At 44.3% G+C, this 18208-nt stretch overlaps 1 protein-coding gene across 1 annotated transcript in view; it reads right to left on the bottom strand.

Annotated features, from left to right (window-relative positions):
• Positions 1-3522: 3522 nt before the first annotated feature.
• LOC127427869 (transketolase-like) overlaps positions 3523-18208 on the bottom strand; it is a 32517-nt gene continuing 17831 nt past the window's right edge. Inside the window, exons 13-14 of the mRNA XM_051675743.1 lie at positions 15516-15638; positions 3523-4383 (exon numbers count right to left, since the gene is read on the bottom strand). Of these exons, the coding sequence (XP_051531703.1) occupies positions 4196-4383; positions 15516-15638 (311 nt within the window). The 3' untranslated portion in view covers positions 3523-4195. The remainder of the gene's footprint in view (positions 4384-15515; positions 15639-18208) is intronic.

Raw genomic sequence — 18208 nt, 5'->3', positions numbered from 1 at the left:
TTCCATGTAGAATAAAAGAGCTTTTATTAGGTTACTGATATGACTGAACTCTTCATCTCAAACGAGTGGTCATGATTTTATATATATATATTTCAAAATTGCTGCTCATTTCTTTAAAAGTAAAACTATTTAAATGAGGACAAAAATTACTGAGTGAATATTTAACCAATGTTAACAAATGGTACCTTATTGTAAAGTGTTACCGGGACATTGAAAGATGTCAAATGTGTAAAGTATAATAATTATATAAAATTGTTATAGTAGTGGGGCAAGATGGCCCCTTTTCATAATTTTAAATTTTGTGCTAAGACAGCAGTTTATATTTCCCTTGATAATATATTGGATGGTGCATCATCATCCTGTATGCTAAATGTATTTCTATATATGGTTCATTTTAAAGTAAATTCACATTGTTTTTAAGGGGGGCATCTTACCCCATCTTCCCCTAACTTGAAATGATAGGCTACAGTTGATATTATATAGGTTTGGTTGAGCAGTTACTGTGAACAGGAGATTTTTTATTTTAATTTATTTAATTAATTAACTTATTTATTTATTTATTTATTGTCCATAAGGTTTGCCACCACACACTAAAAGATGTAAAGGGCCACCTTACCATAGGAAAGGTAATTTCATTAAGTTTAAATCAACTGCTTTAATCTTTCCACAGACCATTTGATATATATATATAATTACTTTATATTGAAAAAGCCTGTTTTCTTCATTCTCTCCTACTCTACAGATGTTATCTGGGGTTATTGTGCTGCTTTGTTTGTGACTATTCTGCATCTACACTCTTATCATGGTACCTTCCTCAATTGTGCTTTGAGACCAAAGATGTGCCTCTTCTGTGCAGCTTCTACATAAAAAACAATGCTTGAAAGTGCTGGATTGATAGAGATCCTTAGCTAAAATCTGTGTTTAATTTCCTAACATAAGGTCCCATAAGGTCAGTATTAAAAAGTGACAGTTAGAAGTCATAGACACATTAAACAATGTTGTATATTATTTTATAATATGGGGAGATCAGGTTTATTTGTCACACTTTGTACTTCAATGATATATCTCATGTAGGTTTATTTCTGAAAGTCAAATTCTTCTTCTATAAACTCAGTTAAAAAAAAAAAATAAATTAAAAAAAAAAAAAAAAATTATTGAACATTTCAACATTATTGCCCTGGTAAAGTTTATTGTATCACCACCACTATATAGGGTAAGTTGTATCAGTGAAACCTGCCAATTCCAACACGGTCGCTTGAGAAGTTGTAATAATAGTACGAGGTGGCGAAATCGAGTTGACTCACTTACATAAACGTACAACTTTTACACCCATACAGAAAATTAAATGAACCAACAAACAATATAATTATTTTTTCATATACTGAAAGTTTAACCCCTAACCCAAACCTAAGCCTTACCATAAAGTCTGACCCCTTACCCAAACCCTAAACCTAACCATGATTTTACTAGGAAATTAACTTTGTATACCATAGAAAAAATAAAATGGAGTTCATAACAAAACGAGGGAAGCATATTTCAGGTTATTGACATACATCAGTCATTTGTATTGCATAAATAAATATGGAATGAGTAACCAAATTTGTTCACAGACGTTTACAGTACTTGCTTAAAATAAAGTATTGGATAGGAGGCTATAGCAAAAAATCTGTTGCCTGTATTGTATCGATTTGAAAATCTGTTTGTTGATTGATTGGTCTCAATGGGAATAAAAGTCATACCTTTTCATTCAAGCCAAGTTGTAAGCAGACTGATCTCACAGTGAAATCGGAAACAATACGTTTTGTTTTCTTAAGCTAAAATCAATCTGTGTTTTCCGAAATTCGAAAGACTGCTCCCAGTGGCCAAAGCGATAAGTGTTGTTGGGCCAGGTGTAATGTCCACTGGGGGGCGCCAAAAGCGAGTTGTGAAGCTAGTTGTTAGCTAGCTGTAATTCAGGCTGTAATACAGTGAAGAGGAATAGATATTTTTTAAACTACTTCCCAACCCATACCCATACCCCAATCCTAAATCTAAACATCAGTGGAGGAAAAAGGAAAAGTTAGAGGGAAATATGTAACTTCCGAGTCACGCTCGCAATTTCTTCCTGGTTGCATCGCAGGATCCAACCGCGATGCTCTTCCGGCTGCACCAAAGGGGAAGGTAAACACGCTAGAGCCGATGTAAAAATGTCTGATAGGCAATGGCACTTGTCGGTGAGTCGGCATAATGTGGCTGATCCTAGGATAACGGAACTCTCGGAAACAACATGCCGGCTTCCTGTGTGATCATGTCACAGTACGATATATTACAATTTCGTTATCTGTACAAATTAGATTTGTCAAGTGGCTATATTTCTTAATTCACAAGAAATATAATTTAAAAGAGTTTTTAAATTAGATATTTGAAACCAACATCCAAAACCACTAGAGAAAACACATATTTGTATAATTTGACTTTTGACTCAATGACAACTAGCCCCGGTTCCCTATAATAAAGTGATCTAAGCTTAATTTTATTTTAAATAACAAACTTCTCTTATTGATTTACAGTTTATACTCTGTCCTGTGGCTGGGGCATTGCTGTGTTTGCTGCAAGAGGAGCAATGCGTAAATACAGTGCTCTGTGGTGAGAAAACATCCCAACCCCAAGACTAATCAAACATTAAAGAACTATATGAAATATATTGCAGATAATTTGGAGTTTCACAATGTGTGGCATTAGAGTAACCTTATTTATACACACTCTCAACAGATTCTGTTGTTCTTGGTTTAAAACAGGGAGAAAAATAGATGGTATCACTATGATTGAAGTGCAGAGCTAAAGGTAAGGAAGAACAAAAGTTAAAAAAAGAAAAAGCGTTGTATTTTGGTTCACAAACTAAAAATGTGACTCATTGTCAATGTCTGTTGCAGGTGTCAATTTATGCATTCATGTGGATATGAGGATTATAAATCTCACATATTCACTCTCTAACTGGCATGTACTAATGTAAATTAAACAGGCAGGACACACTTGAACTCTCAAACTCAAATGCAGAAGGCTTTACTCAATGACTTGTTGAGATACATAGAAAATTAACTGAAGAAGTGTCTGTTGCAGGTTAACAGTTTATATGTAACAGCAACCATGCCTCATCTTCTAAGTCCAGAAATGCACCATGTTTCGTGCTTATAACACCACAAAATGCCATTCCATCTTTGTAAACACCATACTACAAACTGTTTCACAGAAGACAACCATTAATTACTTGACTGAACAGTTTGAATTGAACCACCATACAGACATTCTAATTTGATAATCTTTTCTTATTGTTGTTTTGTCTTTGGACAACACTCTACTAATGTAATGTCAAATAATGTTTTAGCACACTTATATTATGTTGTTATTTCCCATGTCCCATGGAATCCAGCCCCGCCCCATCTTTGTAACAACATCATAATAAAAAACGCATTAAAATATAATGTTGCAAAAAGTTTTATTATTGGGTCTTATCAAACAGCACTGTTAAGAACATATGAGCATCACATGATACACCATATTGACGATTTCTGAGGTCATGATGCAAAATTGCAGCCACTATTTTAGCATTGCTGACCTTTTCAACTTTGAGTTTAAAGTCAACATGAAATCAAAATTGACCCTATTTAGTTCCTTAATACACGTTTCTGATCTTATTGTGAATGATTCATCTGTGCCTGTTATTTTAAAGAAAAAAATATGTCTACGTAATTTTTCCAAGCTCCACCTCTGAAACAACTTTCCTTTTCAACTGATGTCATTAAGGCTGCTTCAGTTTCAATCAACAAGCCAGCAGAGTTTCAGAAAGGAAGTAAGTAGTCCTTCACAATTTTTCTCCTTGAATAAGCGATTTCACTTAAAATACATCACATGGAAATAAAATGGGCTGCGAACACCATTTCATGTTGACTTTATCCTGTCAGTGACTAAAATAGCTCCTGTGTGTGCATTAGTATTTATTTGCAAGAAAACCAAAAAAACTAAATATGACCAATACTTCAAAATGAACACCACTTATTATCTCACATTACTATTTTACTCACATAAGGGTCATTCACAGTGAACAAGGTGGTGGGAGGGGCCACAATCTGAGGAGAAGTCATGTGACACTGTGATTGTAGAGCTGGTTATTTGATTGGCTGGTCTGGGTGGAGTGGGCGGGCCAAAGTGAACAGGTTCACTTGGCATTGGCCGAGCTGTTTAGCATCTTCCTGACCATCTGCACAATGGAGTCACAGTCAATGCCGTAGATTTTGAGCAGGTCGGACATTTTGCCACTGTGGGGAACATGAGAGACAGCCAGACGCTGCAAAGTGAAGCCGGGCTCATTCACGATTGCAGAACACACCGCCTCCCCCAGGCCACCTGTGGAATTACAACCAGTAGAAATAAGAAAATAGGTAGAGAACAACCTGAGGCCCTGTTATACAAGCGCTATGCCTTAAGCACAGAGCTATGCGATACATCATATGCGCAATTTCAGTGGGCATGGCCATGAACAAGTGGGTTGGCAAAACCATACTGCAAAGCGCTAATGGGCTGGGTCAAGTGTAATTTCATTCTGAGATTCTTCTCCAGTTATTGCACCGTCTTTGTCCTATTATATATTCCATTTCCTGTCAAGCAACATCTATACAAATAAAGCCCATTCATGAGAATTTGGTAGAGTAAATGGGCTGTATGCAATGCATCCCCGCGATGTACTGTATGTGTTGTATGTTCTCAATCAGCCCCTTTGGGACTGCTGGCTCTCGTCCTGCTCGCATGTGTCTCACCTCATTGAAATATGCTTTGTTTCTCTCCCATTGTTCATTGTTTCGTAATCTATATTTGCTATACTTTACTCTGTTTAATGTTTTATGTTTAATTTCTGTACAGTGTCCTTGAGCTTTGGAAAGGCACTATACAAAATACACTTATTATTATGTCATATTGATCTACTGACACACAAATCATGGCTAGTATTAAAAGTGATCGATTGCTTTTTGATATCATCTGCTGGTGGAATTTCAAACAGCAATGCAGGAACTGATTTTAGACTTTGCGCCAAGATTAGACATGGTTCTCAAACGTCTTAGCGTAATCACCATTTTCTGAGGAAAATAGAATATTGCGCTTTGCGCCAATTCATTAACATACAATACATCCACAGTTTGCAAGCATACACCCACAGATAGCGCAAACACTTCCACCCACACCCACTAGCACTTTGCGCTGGCACGAAAATTCGATAAGACCTAGTGCATTATCGTTGCGCTTCGCGCTTCACTTACCACGGTCAGGAAAATAGAGCCCCTGGTCTCTATATTCATGTTACTTTTCCTATATATTTGACAAATTATTTTTTTGTTCCTTGTTGTTCATATCGCAGCAGGTTCCTGGTGAAATGAACACTAGAGGCGACACAACAACACTTTTTATTCACTTCTACACCAATCACTAGTATAAATACTTACTTTTGCCTTGTTTCTGACACAGTACAACACAATTATGACATCAGAATATGTCATGGTTACTTATGTAACCTCCATTCCCTGATGGAGGGAACGAGACATTGTGTCGATGTAGTGACACTAGGGGTCACTCTTGGGAGCCCGAGACACCTCTGGTCTTTGATAAAAGGCCAATTAAAATTGGCGAGTGGTATTTGCATGCCACTCCCCCGGACATACGGGTATAAAAGGAGATGGTATGAAACCACTCATTCAGGTTTTATGCTGTGGAGCCGATATAAGGTCCGGCCATTTCAGCGGGTAGTTCAGCGTTGTGGCAGGAGGGACACAATGTCTCGTTCCCTCCATCAGGGAACGGAGGTTACACAAGTAACCATGACGTTCCCTATCTGTAACTCACTTGACGTTGTGTCGATGTAGTGACACTAGGGGTCCCTATACGAAACGCCACAATTGGCTGAACTGTTACGTGAACTGGCGGTGTGTGGTGGGCAGACTATTGTGTGCCTCATAGCCAACACACCAGGTCGACACGTAACCTCCCCCAACATAGTTATGAGTGTCGAATGGCCCTTTTTGGGGACAAGTCGACTACCCAAAAGATAGAGACAGGCTTAAACCAGTCATGGCCTCTTTTCCCCTTCTTTTTTTCCACTCCCTAAAAAAGAAGGGGGATTATCTGACTGGGCCGCCAGGTCTAGTCGGGGGTGTCCCTCCCAAGGAGACCACACCTCGCCCAAAGAGGGGGGGATATTTAAGTGGAAGAATACGTCACATGGTTTTTCCAACCATGTGAAGAGTCTTCAAGGTAGATCCTGCCCAATGGGGGAGGAGTTACTACAAACATGGAGACTAGGGCAGATGGGCTTTGCCCAGGGAAGACGCAGTTTGCCAACAGGGAAACGAACTAGCAGAAGATATATATCGCATGGGGTTAGCCTTACAGGGAACCGCCGCATGTGGAGCACCTACCCCAGAACAGGACTCTTAATTAGCACGTGTACTGGGCCAGCAGCGAGTCTCTCCGAAAACTCGACAGCCACAGGGCTCGGAGGAAGTCAACCAGGGAACAAAGTTGTGAACACTACTGGGAATTAATGGCGCACGTCTTCAGCTCCAAGGGAGGTGGAAGGCGCTATGTGCAAGCGATACACCCGGCAACACAAGCCAGCTATCCCGGGCTTATCCGCTTGTGTTGCGTGCCACTACCTGGGATGAAACCGGTTCCACCCTGAGGTGGTAGAACCTTGCAAAGGTGTTGGGTGTTGCCCAGCCCGCTGCTCTGCAAAAGTCTGTTAGAGAGGCACCTCTAGCCAGGGCCCAGGAAGCCACTACACCTCTGGTAGAATGGGCTCGTAGCCCTACCGGGGGCGGCATGTCCTGGGCGAGATATGCCATAGTTATGGCGTCAATGAGCCAGTGGGCGATCCTCTGCTTGGAGACAGCACTTCCTTTCCGCTGTGCACCAAAGCAGACAAAGAGCTGCTCAGAAATTCTAAAGCTCTGCGTGTGATCCAAATAGATGCGTAAAGCGCGCACCGGACACAGCAATGACAGGGCTGGGTCTGCCTCCTCCTGGGGCAGCACTTGCAGGTTCACCACCTGGTCCCTAAAAGGGGTGGTGGGAACTTTGGGCACATAGCCCGGTCGGGGTCTCAGGATCACGTGAGAGTAACCCGGACTGAACTCCAGGCATGTTTCGCTGACAGAGAACGCTTGCAGGTCACCTACCCTCTTGATGGAAGTGAGTGCAGTCAGGAGGGCAGTCTTCAAGGAGAGTGCCTTAAGCTCAGCTGACTGCAAAGGCTCAAAGGGGGCTCTCTGTAGACCCTGAAGAACTACGGAGAGGTCCCATGAGGGAACGAGGCGCGGTCTGGAGGGATTCAGCCTCCTGGTGCCTCTTAGGAACCTGATGATCAGGTTGTGCTTCCCTAAGGACTTACCGTCGACTGCGTCGTGGTGTGCTGCTATGGTGGCAACGTACACCTTCAAGGTGGAAGGGGACAGCCTCCCTTCCAGCCTCTCCTGCAGGAAGGAAAGCACTGATCCGATTGCGCATCTCTGGGGGTCTTCGCGTCGGGAAGAACACCACTTAGTGAACAGACGCCACTTAAAGGCATACAGGCGCCTCGTAGAGGGAGCCCTAGCCTGAGTGATTGTGTCTACCACCGTGGGTGGTAGACCGCTTAGGTCTTCCACGTCCCGTCCAGGGGCCAGACATGGAGATTCCAGAGGTCTGGGCGTGGGTGCCAGAGGGTGCCCCATCCCTGAGAAAGAAGGTCCTTCCTCAGGAGAGTTCGCCAGGGGGGAGCTGTCACGAGGAGCGTGAGGTCCAAGAACCATGTCTGGGTGGGCCAGTAGGATGCTACCAGGACGACTTGCTCCTCATCCTCCCTGACCTTGCACAGGGTCTGTGCAAGCAGGCTCACTGGGGGAAACGCATATTTGCGTAAGCCAGGGGGCCAGCTGTGTGCCAGTGTGTCTATGCCGAGGGGAGCCTTGGTGAGGGCGTACCAGAGCAGGCAGTGGGAGGATTCTTGGGAGGCAAACAGGTCCACCTGTTCCCGTCCGAATCGACTCCAAATCAGCCGGACCACCTGAGGGTGGAGTCTCCATTCTCCCCTGTGGGTAACCTGCCGTGACAGCGTGTCCGCTGTAGTGTTGAGGTTGCCCGGGATGTGAGTGGCTCACAGCGAATTGAAGTGCTGCTGACTCCAGAGGAGGAGATGGCGGGTGAGTTGTGACATACAACGAGAGCGCAGACTGCCTTGGTGGTTGACACATGCTGTTGATGTGCCAATGCAGTCGCGGGCCCGTCCAGAGGCCGGCGGCTGCGTGCCCGTTGCAAACAGCGCCCCAGCCCATCTTGGAGGCGTCTGTCATGACCACGACGCGCCTGGAGACCAGTTCTAAAGGAACACCTGCTCGTAGAAACGAGAGGTAGGTCCAAGGGCTGAAAAGACGGTGACAGACCGGTGTGATGGCCACGCGATGTGTCCCGTGGCGCCATGCCCATCTTGGGACTCGAGTCTGGAGCTAGTGATGAAGCGGCCTCATATGCAACAACCCGAGCAGGGTGGCCACCGCTGAGGATGCCATATGCCACAGGAGCCTCTGAAAAAGTTTCAGTGGAACCGTTGTTGTCTGTTTGAACGCCTTCAAACAGGCCAGCACAGACTGGGCATGCTCATTCATAAGGCGCACCGTCAAGGGGAGTCCAACTCCAATCCGAGAAAAGAGATGCTCTGAACCAGGAGGAGCTTGCTCTTTTCCCAGTTGACCTGAAGCCCTAGTCGGCTGAGGTGTGAGAGCACCAGGTCCCTGTGTACGCACAACATGTCTCGAGAGTGAGCTAGAATTAGCCAGTCGTCGAGATAGTTGAGAATGCGAATGCCCACCTCCCTTAACGGGGCAAGGGCAGCCTCTGCGATCTTCGTAAAGACGTGAGGAGACAGGGACAGGCCGAAAAGGAGGACTTTGTACTGATACGCCTGACCCTCGAATGCGAACTGCAGGAGGGTCTGTGTCGAGGAAGGATCGAGACGTGGAAGTACGCATCCTTCAGGTCTACCGCCACGAACCAATCTTGATGCCGGACGCTCGCCAGAATGCATTTTTGCGTAAGCATCTTGAACGGGAGTCTGTGTAATGCCAGGTTCAGTACTCACAGGTCCAAGATTGGCCGCAACCCACCGCCTTTTTTCGGTACGATGAAGTAGGGGCTGTAAAACCCTTTCTTCATCTCAGCTGGAGGGACAGGTTCTATCGCATCCTTCCGTAGGAGGGCAGCGATCTCCGTGCGCAGGGTGGCAGCGTTTTCGCCCTTGACCAAGGTGAAGTGAGTACCACTGAACCTGGGCGGGCACCTGAACTGAATCGCGTAGCCGAGTCGGATTGTCCGGATCAGCCATCGCGACGGATTGGAAAGCATGAGCCACGCGTCCAAGTTCCGCGTGAGGGGGACCAAGGGGACAACGTCGTCGGACGTACCGGCAGGTGGGGCCTCGCGGTGGGGCGGAGCATGAGGTGCCACACCACGTTGTGGCCGTGCTGAGTCTAAGGACATCGAAGCACTTACCTGGCTCCTTGTGACCACCCCCAGAAACAGCCTGGGATGGGGGAGGAAGAGGCCTGTCCTCGTAACCTGTGGAGACTGCCACATCGGGGGCTGTGTGCCACAGCTGGGCGCTCAGGGGCGGAAAGGCCACCACCGGAGCGCCAATCCTGCAAGAAAAAGCCCGTGGATGATAGTCGTGGTGATGACCCTACACACCGGGTATGTGACCCAGGGAGGAAGGAAGCCGCTCTTTTGCTGAACTGTTGGGTACCGCAGCCACTTGGGCATGCGGTGAAATCAAACAAAAAGGCAACAAAAGATTTTCCACCTGGCCCTCCACCGCGGGATGAGTGGTCTTCTTACCAGCTCCACGTGAGTGGGTTCCCTCGTCCCTGGGTCGCCCGTCTCAGGGGCGCTTCGAGGACCTCCGTGGGTTCTTCGGCACCGGCTGTGAGACGGGTGGCGTCGGCTTCCTGCGGTGGGTTCCACGCCGGGGCTGGGCCGAAGGGGCGGGCTGCGGCGGAGCCGGTGCAGTCACCGCAGGGGGACACCCTTGGCGACGAGCAGACGGGGTGCGGGATCTTGAGCCGCGCCGGGGCAGGATGTGCCGGATTGCCTCCATCTGCTGCTTTACCGGCGAGAACTGCTGGGCAAAATCCTCGACGGTGTCGCCGAATAGGCCCGCCTGGGGAATGGGGGCAGCAAGGAACCGTGTCTTGTCGGCCTTGCCCATCTCGACCAGGTTGAGCCAAAGGTGGTGCTCCTGGACCACTAGTGTGGCCATCGTCCGCCCGAGAGACCGCGCTTTGACCTTCGTTGCTCGGAGAGCGAGGTCAGTCGCCGAGCGCAGTTCCTGCATCAAATCTGGGGCGGAACTACCCTCATGCAGTTCTTTCAGCGCCTTGGCTTGGTGGACCTGCAGGAGAGCCATGGCGTACAGCAGCACTGTAGGCTTTAGCCATCAGGGATGACATGAGCCTACAGGGCTTGGAAGGGAGCTTAGGGCATCCGCACCAGGTGGCGGCACTCTGCGGGCATAGGTGCACCTTATCCACCAGGGGAATCGTCATATAGACCCTGGCTGCCCCGCCATCAAGGGTAGTGAGAGCGGGGGAACTGCGGAGTTGGGGCCGGGCAGTAAAAGGTGCCTCCCACGACTTCGTCAGCTCCTCATGCACTTCCGGGAAGAATGGCACTGGAGCGGGTCATGGCTGTTTTGAGCGGCGCCGCAAGCCCAGAAACCAGTCATCAAGCCGCGAGGGTTCAGGCGAGAGCGGAGGGTTCCACTCTAACCCGACGCTCGCGGCCGCCCGGGAAAGCATGTCCATCATTTCGGCATCGGCCTGTGACTGGGCAATCATCCCCGAAGGGGGAAGCCCAGCTGAGGCTTTTGCGTCTGACTGGACAAGCCCGCTCTCCGATGCTGCGCTCGAGAGCTCATCATCTTTGCGGGCTCCGAACAAGACGCCAGACTCGCCGGCGAACTCATCCGGATGCCCGATTGGGGCAGACGAGCGTGCTGGGGAATGGGAGGTCCGCGGGGGGATACCCGGCAGAGACAATCCCATTGGGGTCCCCAAATCGCCCCCAGTGCTAGCCGCACTGGCCTTATACCCGTAGGTAGAAGGACCGAGGTGGTGAGCCGCTGGGGTGGCTTGCTTTCTTACGACTGCAACGTTGCCATGGTCATGTTCTCGCAGTGAGAACATGAACCATTCACAAATGCTGCCTCCGTGTGGGTCGCGCCCAGACACGAAAGACAGCGATCATGACCATCCGAAGTTGAGAGATAACGACCGCAACCAGGAATAACACACAATCGGAAAGGCATCTTTAAAAAGATGCATCTTTAAAAAGACGTTCCGTGTGTGCGCTCTTTTAGAGAAATATATATTCTTTTAGAGGGGAAAAAAGCTCTTTCAGAAAATATACTCTCTGCCGAAGCACCCAGGGGCGTTCTCTGCAGTGCACCAGTGCAGAGGAGGGAGAAGCCGCTGAAATGCGCCGTCAGATCCAGCAGAGGTGAATGAACAGTAGTATTCAGCTCAATGAGCATGACCGTTCTGCTCCGAAGAGAAAATCTGAATGAGTGGTTGCATACCAGCTCCTTTTATACCCGTATGTCTGGGGGAGTGGCATGCAAATACCACTCGGCAATTTTCATTGGCCTTTTATCAAAGACCAGTGGTGTCTCGGGCTCCCAAGAGTGACCCCTAGTGTCACTACATCGACACAAGGTCGAGTGAGTGACAGATAGGGAACCTATGCTTTAATGCATGACTTGTAAGGTCATATATTTTAACATTTGCATTACATAACCAACTACATTTACAAACTTAATTAGCCACGATCAAGTTGCACGGTAACTCAACTGATAGAGCGTTGCACTTGCAACGCCAAGGAATTCAGGGTGTATCCTATCTGGATTACTTGTGTCACAATTTCAAAATGCCAAGTTTCACCATATTTTGGATAATTTCAGTGAAATTCAGTTGAAAACTATCCAAACACAGAACTTACATAGCTTAAAGCCCTGATCACACTAGACTCTGAGCATGTGAAATTATTTTGGACATTGCAACAGACCAGGGTAAGATGTCATTAGCGAGGGCATCTGGTTTTAATATATTATAAATCACAAAAAACAAATAATGTTATGTTGAAATTGTTAGAATATACCATCTACTCACTTTCCTGCAACAATAAAACACACAGCTTTGAAATATGTTTTCTTTGCATTGAGTCAAGAGATCAGTATATGACATTTCAATCTTCTTTTGGTCACGTGTCTTCTCGACATTCGGATTGGTGGGTCAGAGTTCACCAAACTTGCATCTTTGTACGCAATGGAATGCGAAATTTCTTTCCATGGTCTTGCATTTCTTGTCTCCTGCTCTTGGATGTGTTTGAGTGGAAGCAAATGGGGTGCAAAGTGTAGTGTGACTACAGCTATACTATAAAAAAGAGCAAACAGGGCGGAGGGCAATGGTTGGCAAGGTAGGATTGGTCAGTAGCTTAGTGAAAGTGTCAATTGATATTTATTTTATTACTCCATCCTAACTCAACTGTGCATGAAAAAGGACATTTAAACCTGTCACTGTTTGACCTTCTGCCCCTATGTTCTGCTTTTAAACACATCTGAAGAAAAATAGAAAAATATCTTGGCTCAGTAGGTCCTTAAAATGCAAGTGGACATTTGAAGCTCCAAAAAGAACAGATTTTCCACCAGGCAGCATAAGCATCATCCATACGACTCCAGTGGTTAAATTAATGTCTTCTTAAATGACACGATTGCATTTGGTGCAAAAAAGATCAATATTTAAGTACTTTTTTAACTCTAAATCATCACTTCTGGTCAGCAGCGGCATACGTAAATGACAAAATCGCTTTGGCATGTTGACACGAGAACTAACGCACATGCGACACATCCAGAAGAACAGCGCTGTTTACAACTGAGTTGGGGGAATGCTGTACAGAAGCTTAGTTGTTTTGCTTGAGATCTGTATTTGTATCTGTTTGTTTACTCACAATGGTGCATTTGTGTGCTTATCCTGGATGTCTTAACTGAGAGAAGAACGTGAGATTATGTCTGTAACATGCCAACATAAATACGTCACACGAGAGACCCCGTGAACTCAGTGCTGTAAGGCTGGCACCAGAATGTCTACCATCAAAAGGCGCCATTTCCGGTAAAAGTCAAAGAACTCTGCGAGAATCAACGTCATAGAACTCTCTCACAAAAGCTGAAATCTACACCTGAATATCACCACAGTGTGATAAATTGCAAATCACCTTGCTGCCCCCCCTTCTCTCTCCCCCTTCTCCCCTTCATCAGCTCTGGACCAACACAAAAGACACAAGATTTATATGTAAAAAATATAACAAATACCATGAAAACAAAGAATGCAACTGTATGTGTTTGATATAATTTAAGAGGTCTCTGTGCGACTGGTATAGTGGTCTCTTTCCCATGTTGATAAAACTAATGGTAACAAAGTTATAAGGTCTTTGCCAAATACTGCATAATTCTGGAGGTGGCTCCCCCTCCTTGACCTACAATTGAAATTATCTCCTGTATGTTAACAAGGTTAAACCCCAGGAAGTCAAGAACCCATTCACCCCCAAATCCTCATTGTTCAAAGGATAATACCATTTGGTACACAATGTTTATTCTGTCTAGATATTTAAGGAAAGTTGGCATGAAGTTCTGGGAATCTGTATACAGATCTCCCATGCTGTACCACTGCATGTAGTTTTGTCAGGTATGTTTCTTTGACTTGTCTTTTATTTTTAGTAATGCTTGTTTATTCTGATCATGTGAAATTGGCTTTGATTTGAATTTCTACAACAATGTTTTATATCCTACCTGACAAATAAATTGTTATTATTTGATTTATTCTGAATTCCTCTGAAATCATTACTGGATCTTTAATATAGGAGGAAGCCATTTAAAGACTCTCAGTTTGAATTTAAACCACTCAGGACAACCAGGTAGGACAACCACCTAGGACAGCCGGGTAGGATTTGAATTTCAATAGACCAGGGTAGACCATACTGGAGCTTTAATATAGGAGAAAACACTCAGGACAACCGGGTAGGAGAAAGCCATTTAAAGACTCTGTCACTGCTCACCGCCCGTCTTGTACGTGACTAAGCGGCAATATCATCTGGTTATGAGAAAAGCCAAACCAGACAATATTAGTTAACCCTACAACCCCTGACTAAGAACGGAACTGGCTATCCATTTTCAGGAGGTTTACGTAATTTAATAACGGCCGGCGCAAGTCTTCAAAGATCAAAAGGACAATGAATAGAAGAGGATTTAGAGTAATCAATAACCTAAAAATGTTAAATTAAAAGAATGATCAGAAATTAATTAGAGCTTAAATATAAATTAGAGGTCAACTTAAAATTGGAGTCAGATTAATATAAAATTGGAGTCAGATAAAATGAATAACGGAATTAAATGTGTGAATTAACAATAATTGATTTACTTCAGCGCTCAGAAAAGACAGAACAACGCAGAGACCTTCAAGGGCAATTTATTGAAGTTCCACTCCGGAATGGATATGAAAATTATTTATCCGGATTCCCTTTTCCTTTTTTACAGTGCTCTCGAGAATGCATATACTGCTGCTGACTGGAAGCAATGGTAAAAGTACTTAGATATTGATCTTTTTCACACCAAAAGCAATCGTATCGCTTTAGAAGACAATCATTTAGACGTATGGATGACGTTTATGATGACTAATTGTGATTATTAGAGCTTCAAATGTCTGGTCACCATCCACTTTCATTTTAAGGAACTACTGAGCTGAGATATTTTTCTATTTTTCTTCAAATGTATTTTGCTGAAGAAAGAAAGTCATACACATCTGGGATGGTATGAGGGTGAGTAAATGATGAGAGAATTTTAATTTTTGGGTGAACTATCCCTTTAAAGGTCTCCCCAAATAGTGCCTCTTTCATTCTTGCTGCAATCACATGTTCTCTCTTTCTATCCTCTTAATTTTCCCTGGGCAAAGGAGATGCTTGCTTTCAGAATGATTTTGGATGTTATTCTCTCTCTCTCTCTCTCTCTCTCTCTCGTCCATCCGTGCACCACCTCTGGCACGCAGGCAGTAATGCCACGTCCAGAGCTGTTTATGTTATCTAGGTCACAACAAGCCTCGTGGGCATGCCTAAGAAGACCTGACAGCCCTCCGCTTCTCGCTTTCTCTTTATCCCCTGAATGAACATGATGCGACAAGGCCGAAAAATCTAACTATTATGACAAGACAAAGCCTCTTGATCTCTGATCCAATGACAATTTGCCAACACATCATCTTTCTTCAAAGCAGCCAATTACAGACTGCCACAACATCACTCGGAGGCCTCATAGACCAACACAACCTCCTCGGCTGGACATATTCATGCTACTTGGATGTGCAACCATGCCGAAATGTATGTTGGAAACAAAAGAGACTGTGCTCTAAGGTTAAACCCACCCTCATAATAGTGATCCTCCACTGTGATGACTCGACCCCTGGTGGCACGGACATGGTCGATGATGGTTTTGGCATCCAGGGGTTTGATTGTAAAAGGATCAATCACTCTGATGTAGATCCTCTCTGAAATACAAAATACAAATCATGAGAAGAGTGTACTTTAAAGCAGGGGTGGAGAACGTCAGGCCTCAGGGCCGTATAAGGCCCGCAAGACCATTTTACCCGGCCTACGAGTCCATTTGAGAAATAATTTGAAAAGCAAAAAAATGGCCTTGATTCAATTAACTAAAAAAAAAAAAAGCACGTAATGGAATGTGTATGTTAATTTCAACCCACAATCAGAAATTGCAAGTAGTTGTATGGATAATTTCGTAAATACTCGAATGGACCTTAATGGGAAAAAAGGTTCCCCACCCCTGCTTTAAAGGAATAGGTATTAGGAAAAGTGGTTATTAAAACATCCTCATGTCATTCCATACCTGTATGCTGATATTTTTACATGGAACACAAAGGGAGATCTCATCATTTACTCTGTTTTTCAATTGTTTTTCGATGTAAACATGCGCTAAATGGATGTCTTTTACATTTTGTTGCATCTCGCTGTTTTTTTTTTGTTTTTTTTTCAGCATCTAGCACAGGACTGGCATGTTTTTAGATGACAAGTTAAAAACAACTTTTAAAAACATGTATTGAGACACCTGCGTTCTGTTATATTTCTTGTGTTACTATCTAGCTTTTCTAGCGTAAAAACGTGTGGACAGACATCTGTGATCGCTGCAGTGTCTTACACAGGAGTGCTGGGACGCTGTGGCATTATAAAGAACTGAAACTGTTAAAAACATTCTCAAGACGTCTGTGTTCTGTTATATTTGTTGTGTCCCTCTATAGCTTTTGTTTAGCGAAAGAATGTGTTTGTTCTGAACAGCCCCTCAGAGGTGCGGTAGACAGACATCTTTGACCATTACATTGCATCTTGCTGGTTTTTTAAGCATCTTGCGCAGGAGCAGCACGCTTTTTAGACACCATCTCAAGTTAAAATGAACTTAACTGTTAAAAACATTATTGAGACACCTGCGTTGTTATATTTGTTTTGTGCCTATCTAGCTTTTTTTAGCACAAGAATGTCTTAGTTCTGAACAACCCCGTAGATGTTTGCTAGCTAGACGGACATCTTTGACCATTTTATCACAACTTGATGAAACTGTTTTTCAGCATCTTGCACAATAGCAGCACATTTTTTTAGACGAAGTGTCAAGTTAAAATGAACTTCAACTGTTAAAACCTTCTTAAGACACCTGCATTGTGTTTCATTGTAACATTCTAATATCTTTATGCACTAGACGGGCATTTTTGTGCATTGTGCCAGATCTCGCGAGTCCTGCGCAGGAGAGGCATATATTTAGACAAGATGTCAAGTTAAAAAGAACTTCAACTTTTAAAAATGCATCTCGAGACACCTGCATTCTGATATATTCATTATGTCTCTATCTAGCTTTTTACAGTGAAAAATGTGTTCACTCTGAACGGCCCCTAAGATGTTCTCTAGACGGATGTCTTTGACTGTTGCATCGCATCTCGCTGTTTTTCAGTGTTTCACGCAGAAGCAGCATGCTTTTTAGTAGCTGTGTCAAGTTAAAAAGAACTTTAATAGTTAAAAACATTCTCGAGACACCTGTGTTCCATTTTATTTGTTGCACCTATATCTATAGTAGTTTTTTTTAGCATATGAAAATTTTAAGTCTAAACATCCCCTTAGACGTGCGCTAGACAGAGTTACGAGTTTTTTTCAGCGTACTGCGCTGGAGCGGCAAATTTTTAGACACCAAGTCAAGTTAAAAACAGGTTTAGCTTTTAAAAATGTGTCTCGATACACCTGCATTCTGTTATTTTCGTTATGTCTCTATCTAGCTTTTTTCAGCGCAAGGATGCGTTCCTTCTGAATGGCCCCATAGATGTGTGCTAGGTGGACGTATTTGACTGTTCCATGGCATCTTGTGGTTTTCAGTGACTTGCACAGGAGCGGCATGTTTTTTAGACGCTGTGTCAAGTTAAAAAGAACAAAAAAAAAGTGTTTTTTTTGTATTGTTTTTTTTTCTCACCATTTCTCCCCAATTTGGAATGCTGGGCCAATATGGTTGCTTAGGAGACCTGGCTGGAGTCACTCAGCATGCCCTGGATTCGAACTCGCGACTCCATGGGTGGTAGTCAGCATCAATTCTCGCTGAGCTACCCAGGCCCCCTTGTGTTCTGTTTGTTTATTTTTTCATTGCATCCCTATATAGGCACATATTTTGGTGCAAGTGTGTATTTTTTCTGAATGGCCCTTTAGATGTGTTCCAGATGGACGCATCTCGCTGTTGTTCAGCATCTTTCTCAGGAGCGGCGCATTTTTTAGCCATATCAGATTAAAAACGAACCTCAGCTTTTGAAAATGCACTTACACACTAGATGGACATCTTGGTCCGTTGCATAACGTCTCTCTGTTTTGTCAGCATCTCACGTATAGGAGCGGCATGTAATTTAGATGCTGTGTCAAGTTAAAAAAAGAATTTTTCGAGATACCTACATTCTGTTATATTCATTATGTCCCTATCTAGCTTTGTTTTAAGCGCAAGAATGTTCTAAACGACCCCTTAGACGTGCACTAGACAGACTCCAATGCACACCTCTTGCTGTTTTTTAGCGTCTCACAC

This window comes from Myxocyprinus asiaticus, chromosome 37 (genome assembly GCF_019703515.2).
Source record: "Myxocyprinus asiaticus isolate MX2 ecotype Aquarium Trade chromosome 37, UBuf_Myxa_2, whole genome shotgun sequence".
Taxonomy (NCBI): Eukaryota; Metazoa; Chordata; class Actinopteri; order Cypriniformes; family Catostomidae; genus Myxocyprinus; species Myxocyprinus asiaticus.
This window is presented reverse-complemented; position numbering and strand designations above follow the sequence as displayed.